Source organism: Cryptomeria japonica, chromosome 4, assembly GCF_030272615.1.
Source record: "Cryptomeria japonica chromosome 4, Sugi_1.0, whole genome shotgun sequence".
Lineage (NCBI taxonomy): Eukaryota > Viridiplantae > Streptophyta > Pinopsida > Cupressales > Cupressaceae > Cryptomeria > Cryptomeria japonica.
This window is the reverse complement of record NC_081408.1, coordinates 213,385,301-213,392,234: the sequence shown is the minus strand read 5'-3', so window position 1 is coordinate 213,392,234 and position 6,934 is coordinate 213,385,301. Positions and strand designations below refer to the sequence as shown.

At 34.0% G+C, this 6,934-nt stretch overlaps 1 protein-coding gene across 2 annotated transcripts; it reads left to right on the top strand.

Moving 5' to 3' along the window:
- Positions 1–1,288: 1,288 nt before the first annotated feature.
- On the top strand, positions 1,289–6,352 carry LOC131061160 (protein NRT1/ PTR FAMILY 7.2). 2 transcript variants are annotated; one of them, XM_057994686.2, is made up of 6 exons: positions 1,289–1,370; positions 1,913–2,003; positions 3,234–3,399; positions 3,703–3,920; positions 4,417–4,979; positions 5,082–6,352. In XM_057994686.2, exons 2-6 carry the CDS (start codon positions 1,929–1,931, stop codon positions 5,926–5,928), a joined length of 1,869 nt encoding a protein of 622 aa, XP_057850669.1. In that variant the 5' UTR covers positions 1,289–1,370; positions 1,913–1,928; the 3' UTR covers positions 5,929–6,352. The 2 variants fall into 2 exon arrangements, with proteins under 2 accessions (XP_057850669.1, XP_057850670.1); XM_057994687.2 differs by lacking the exons at positions 1,289–1,370; positions 1,913–2,003; positions 3,234–3,399; positions 3,703–3,920 and adding an exon at positions 3,927–4,066.
- Positions 6,353–6,934: the final 582 nt, after the last annotated feature.

The following is a 6,934-nucleotide window of genomic DNA, read 5'->3' as shown; positions in this document are numbered from 1 at the left end:
TGAAAAAAAACACCATAATCATAATATCCAAACCAAAAATATTTTTGACCTATTATTTAAAGACCATCCTAATAAAAACACTTATAACAACATAAATTGAAACACCATAATCATAATATGCAAACGAAAAATATTTTTGACGATTATTAAAAGACCATCTTAATAACAACACTTATAACAACATAAATTGATTTAGATATTCACTTTGAGAATGATTAGGAGAAGGCTAGAGTTGTTGTTATAGCTAAATTTGCACACTCTAAGCTTCTAAATGGTGCATCATATTTCAACGATTTTTGAAATGTTTCTATCCACGAGTTAACTATTTATAACTATTGTTTTAGCTTCTGGGTAGTCAAGATGAACACTGTGAGATTCCTTATGTACACAACGGTCAAAAAGTGATCAAAAATTGCACAACTAATCTGATACATTAAGTGGTCATCATTTAGAAGTGTCACCTAATAGCTACTTAAAGATGCCTTAATAAGTATGCATTACAACCACCTCAAAAATCACACAACTAATCCGATACATTTTCCTCTAATAAATGTTTTTACCAATTCTTATGTACAAATGCTCCAGTGACCATGTAGTATGGATACCAATAACATCGTACAACTCCACCAATTAAAGTCTACAACTTTTAACTACTGGAATACAAATGGGTAGGTATTGATACATGTTAAATATATTGAGCTTTTAATTATCATTTTTTTTCATTTAAAATTTGTAATTAAGAAGTTCAATAGCCAAAGAATGGACAATTATTAAAACATAGACAATAACTAAACCTCTGCCCCTACTCTAAACCAAAAAAAAAAAATGAAAATATCTTTAACATAACATTTATCACATGTTATGTGGTGAAAATATGAGTTTGTATGTGAGACAATAAGGTGAAGTTCCCAATTTTATAGGGATGTAAATTGACCACTAAAAGGAAATCCTACTAGATTTTGCACTCAACTACTCATCTACCATGAATTGAATGGAGAAGCTAGAGTCTAAGAGTTTGCCTTTAGAGCAAACAAGTTATAGTTGCCAATTAGGGCAGGTCATAATCAACACAGCTGTCTAAATCTGTCGTCCCCAAAAGAATGGTGGCACACCATCTTTTCACCTTAAAACAAGATTATGAAGCCACCCACTATACGTGTCACGGCATTTACTGATAATTTTCTTGGGACCCATTTTGATGACTGATAACTTAACAACATTAACCACAGTTGTCCACCTTTGCTTTTTATCTTCAATAAGCGGCTATAAATATCAGGAGAGAGAGAGAAGGGAATATCATCAGATCAAGTAACTTGTCCGGAGTGCTATATGCTTAAGCATTCCCAGCTAGTGAAAAGAGTTATAGCCAAGTAAGTTCCTCTTATTTGGATTCAATTGTATTCTATTGATGAAAGGTGAAATGTTTGGAAATATTGTGAGATAAGTAGCTTTGGGGGGTTTATTACAAGATATTCCACTGTCATTTCGTTACAGATGCAAAGGATTTGGTTTCATTTCTCTATTATCTGAGAGAGTAGTTTTTATCAACTAATTGTAAGAATGATTTAATCTTGAAAATATTTTGACAATCTTAGTGATATTAGATTTCTACTTTTTATTATGTCGATAATCTGTTATTTCTGAATTTGATCGTGTGAGATTTTTCATCAACATTTCAAAAGACATTCTATGATCTACCATCAAGATGAAAGAATGCATAAAACAAAGATATGTAGAAACTTTCATATGATCGAATCTAAAAATAACAGATTATCAATAAATAGCTGAACTTTCAGATGTCATGCATGTGCGAGAGATTCAGGACTGAAATTTGGACGTTGTTTCAGAATTTTTTCTCTTTTTTTTTTTTTTCAATTTTGGGTTTGTAACAACTCAGAAGCTTTTGTTTCAGGGATTCAACAGGGTAGATGGAGGCAAGCACCCATCACCATCAACTAGCTGATTCGAAAATGGACAAGACTTCTGAGTATCCTTCTAAAAAGGTTTGCAGATATTAAGAAACACTTAAGAATTATGTTGTGGTAAATTTAGCAATAAATTTGTACTACAGTTTTGTTTTATTTACATAGATGCTTGTTGATGATTTCTTCACACCTAAAAAGAGAACAGCAAACCTATTTTTTTCTGCTTTTCCTTGAAAATTATCACTTGCATGAATCTAGACGTACTTACATGCAGTGCTACAATTTTTTTTTACCAAGAAAAAGAAAATTTTCCAGAGTTATATTTATATTGGGTTGATCATATAATTGTTATTTTTGTTTTTATATGGAAATTTTGTTAATATAATTTTTTTGATAAATTTTATATTTATAATTTTTTTTTGAGATTTGTTTGTTAAGTTCAAGATTATTTTTCTTATCTGATATAAGAATGAGTATGTATTGATACTTCTTGTTTTTTTTGCATGAGAGCATGAGTTGTTTTGTATGTGAGAATCATATCAATATAATTTTTGGACTAGTTTTATCATTTTAAATTTTTTTAGAGTTTGTATGTCAACTTCAAGATTATTTTTGCTATCTGATATGAGAGCATGAATATGCATTGATACCTCTTTGTTTTATATGAAAATCTTATCAATATAATTTTGAGACAAATTTTATCATTTTTTTTAACGATTTTTATGTCAATGTCAAGATCATTTTTCCTAATGATAGGACAGCAGAATATGGATTGATACCTCTTGCTTTGAAAATAGAAGATTAAGATGTATCCATTATGTTAAAATCATTCCAGATATGATCTCAACCTCATCTCTTATAATATTAGAAATGTTGCACTCAACAAAAGTTAATACTTAACAACCTCATTTAACATTATTTAATTTAAAACGGGTCGTAGTCTTGCTTCACAAGGGCCAGCATTGGGTTAAATCCCATAAATGTGCTGCTCCATTTCAGATTGCTTCATCTTATTTTTTGTGAGGATCTTGGTAAGAGGCTATGTGGTAAGATACCGTAGCCTCTCTAACCAACTTTATCTATTTAATATTTTTTCTTTTAAAATTATTCATCAAATATTTGGCCTTTTACACTAAATATGTCTAGTACTTCTCTCTAACTTTATTAATGTGAGGCGTTTACATTTATGGTAGTGATTTTTGTAACCAGAATGGTTTTGTTTCAAATTCCTGTAAGAAATCTGTTTACTTCAACAAAAGAAAATCATAAGAAGTACAAAATTGATGTCTTCCTCTTGAATCCGTGTAGATAAATAAGCACAAAGGGATGGAGCTAAATGTCCATAAAAGTTCAGTGCCATACACTATGGAAGAGGAGAATCTTAAATATACTAAAGATGGTACTGTTGATAGATTTGGAAGACCAGTTCTCAAAGCGAAGTCTGGCGGTTGGAAATCTGCAATATTGATATTAGGTACTCTCAAACTTTGTGTTTGTTTTTTTATAGAATACATCATGAATGATAAAAGTTAAAAATACCTAAGATGATCTTAGAACTGGCCATGTTATATGACACTTTAGAAATATGTTATTTTGATTAATTATTCTTGTTCATGATGTTTGGTAATTGGTATTTGGTAATTGGTAGTAAACCAATGATTGGGGTTCTCTCCCACAACATATGGACACAAATTTGTAAGTTGATTGGTCATACCAGCTATGACACCTGCACATCATGATAAACTGACTCATTGTACTTGTACATGATTTTTACTAGTAAACCAAGGATTTGCCACACTGGCATTCTTTGGAGTTGGTGTAAACTTGGTTCTGTTCTTGACGAGAGTACTTAAGCAGAACAATGCCTCAGCAGCAAATAATGTCAGCAAGTGGACTGGAACAGTTTATATGTTTTCTCTTGTGGGGGCATTTTTGAGTGATTCATACATGGGGCGCTTCAGGACATGCACTAGCTTTCTTTGTATATTTGTTGGGGTAAGTTAAGGCCATTCAGTTCAATTCAATTCAATTTTCTAGTTTTTGGGCTGATGGTTAGAGAACTGGTTGATATATTTCCAGACAGGCACCTGATGGACTTCACGGGGCATGTGCTAGTTTGCCTGCACCTATTCAAGTCGTTAGTAAGAAAAACTGCCAAATGCAATTTTATCCATGCTAGAAAAATATATAGATTTATAGGTATTTGCTTTACTAAGTGTGAAAATTTGCCAAATGCAATTTGTCTATGTTGGAAAAACTATGTGGAGTCATCGATATAAAATTGCTTACTGCAAGAGGCCTGACCCTGGTACAGAGATAAATAAATATCTCTGTCAATCATAATAGGATAGTTTTGGTCTGTTTTGAATATGGTTAATGCTGTAAACAAAGTTGTAATGAATTTGAAAATTAGAAGGAATAATCGACAGAGATTATAGACAATGGTAGCCTTAAAAAAAAACCTAATTTATTATGTTTCTTTAACAAACAGGGCCTAGTTCTTCTGGCATTGTCATCTCAACTACTCTTATTGAAGCCTTCTGGATGTGGAGATGGCACTCTAAACTGTGAAAATGGTACTCCTGCAGCAGTTGGATTGTTCTACTTGTCTATCTATCTTGTGGCTTTAGGAAATGGGGGATACCAGCCCTCTATAGCTACTTTTGGGGCAGATCAGTTTGATGAAGAAGACGAAACAGAAGCAAAATTAAAAGTAGCCTTTTTCAGCTGGTTCTACCTTGCTTTTAACCTTGGTTCTCTATTTTCTAACACGGTACTTGGTTACTTCGAAAATAATGGTATGTGGCCATTAGGATTCTGGGTGTCTGCTCTAGCAGCCATGATCTCCATGGTAGTATTTCTGTTTGGGACACCAAGGTATAGGCATCACATCCCCGGAGGCAATCCATTGCCTCGTATTGGTCAAGTGTTTGTAGCAGCAATCAGAAAAAACAGGTTTAAGCTACCATCAGATGCAGAGGAGCTTCATGAGCTATCTAGTAAACATAGTGCAATCAATGGAAGTCGAAAAATACTTCACAGTGCAGGATTCAGGTTTGTCAACTGTAAACATGATTTAATGAAGCTCATAAATTATGATGCAAAAAAACATTTTCTAGTTTGACGAATTGGATTGATTTGTACTGGTTTTTGTAGGTTCCTTGACAAGGCAGCAATAGAAACAGGAGATGACAAAGTGGAAGGAAACCCCAAAAATCCATGGAGACTTTGTACTGTCACGCAAGTGGAAGAAGTCAAGTGCATTTTGAGGTTACTCCCAATCTGGTTGTGCACAATTATTTACTCAGTTGTGTTCACCCAAATGGCATCTTTGTTTGTAGAACAAGGTGCTGCAATGGATACTTCCTTGGGAAACTTCAATGTCCCACCTGCTGCAATGTCTATGTTCGACATTTTTAGTGTTGTAATATGGATAATTGTATATAGAAGGGCATTGGTTCCTTTGGGTTTCAAGATCTCTGGAAATCCAAAGGGTTTAACTGAGTTACAAAGGATGGGTGTGGGCTTGATATTGGGCATGCTTGCCATGGTTACAGCCGGTCTAGTTGAGGTGTACAGATTGAAAGCAGCCAGCAGTAAAAGTCATAACACAAGCTCTCTTAGCATTTTCTGGCAAATTCCTCAGTACGCTCTAATAGGGGCTTCAGAGGTCTTCATGTATGTGGGTCAGTTGGAATTTTTTAATAACCAATCACCTGATGCACTCAGAAGCTTTGGAAGTGCCCTTTGCATGACCTCCATGTCACTTGGAAATTATGTCAGCAGTTTGCTAGTGACAATTGTTATGGACATTACAAAGAGGGAGAACAGTCCTGGTTGGATACCTGCAAACCTTAACCATGGACACATGGATCTTTTCTACTTTCTATTGGCAGGCCTCACTTTTATTGATTTCATTGCCTATGTGCTCTGTGCTAGAGGGTATAGATGTGTTACATTTGACAAAATGTGTGAACAAGACGAAGAGCAAGAGATCAAATAGTCTCTCTATGACATTTTAGACAATGTCTCCTATTAACAGAACCCACCATCAGAACTTTGCATTCTTGGTTCACTCTAGGACTCTACTGTTTTCTTGTTACTGAAGTTTTATTTAGACAGTACAGTGACTGCCCATTTTTCAGAAATCAATTGGGTCATTACACATCTCTCTAGTTTTTAATCATATTGAGATGTGGCACAACCCAGCAGGATGCTATCTTTTTTTTCTGAAAGAGGAGGCGACTTCTGACTCAGTCACACTCATCAGGGTTATGAGAGGAATAGATTTGACTCTTGGTTGTTTCCAAGAGCCCATGTTAAAGAAAATAATACATATGTAATGATCGACATAAACATGTATCGCTGACTAAGTGATTAGCTTTTTCTTGCAGTATTATCAAACTATATGTTTGTCATTCAACAAATGTGTAGCACTAAATGGAATTTGACAGTGTGATAATAATATTTAATGGTAGTATCATGATTCCGAGAAATTAATTGAAAAATAGAAAGATAACATGATGATTGGGAGGAAATCCCGTATACCAAGGATAAGGAATATAACTGATAAGCTGTCGGGCATTATATGAGAACTATGCGCCTCTGTACTCCACGTCTCTGATACTGCCAGTTTATAGCTTATCTTCTCTGTATGTAAAACAGTGGCAAGAGACGGGCATGACATTTTTGAAATTCTGCTTCGTATAATCAATGACATGGGCCATCAAAGTAAGTGCAGAGACGTAGAGATATAAACTTAAATTAACAAATCTTGGAATCATAGACGCCAAGTCATGTCACACTAACGTTCATCTTGCCGTGTAGAATCGGATTTCATGTAACTTGTTATCTTTTTCTTTTCAGAATCGGATTTCTTTTTAAGAATCTGATTTCACGTAACCTTGTCATTTGTTGTTCATAAGAATCGGATTTCATGTAACTTGTTATCTTTTCTTTTTTAATGATGAAGAACTATAAATGCAAGGTTCCTCGAATGGAATCATATT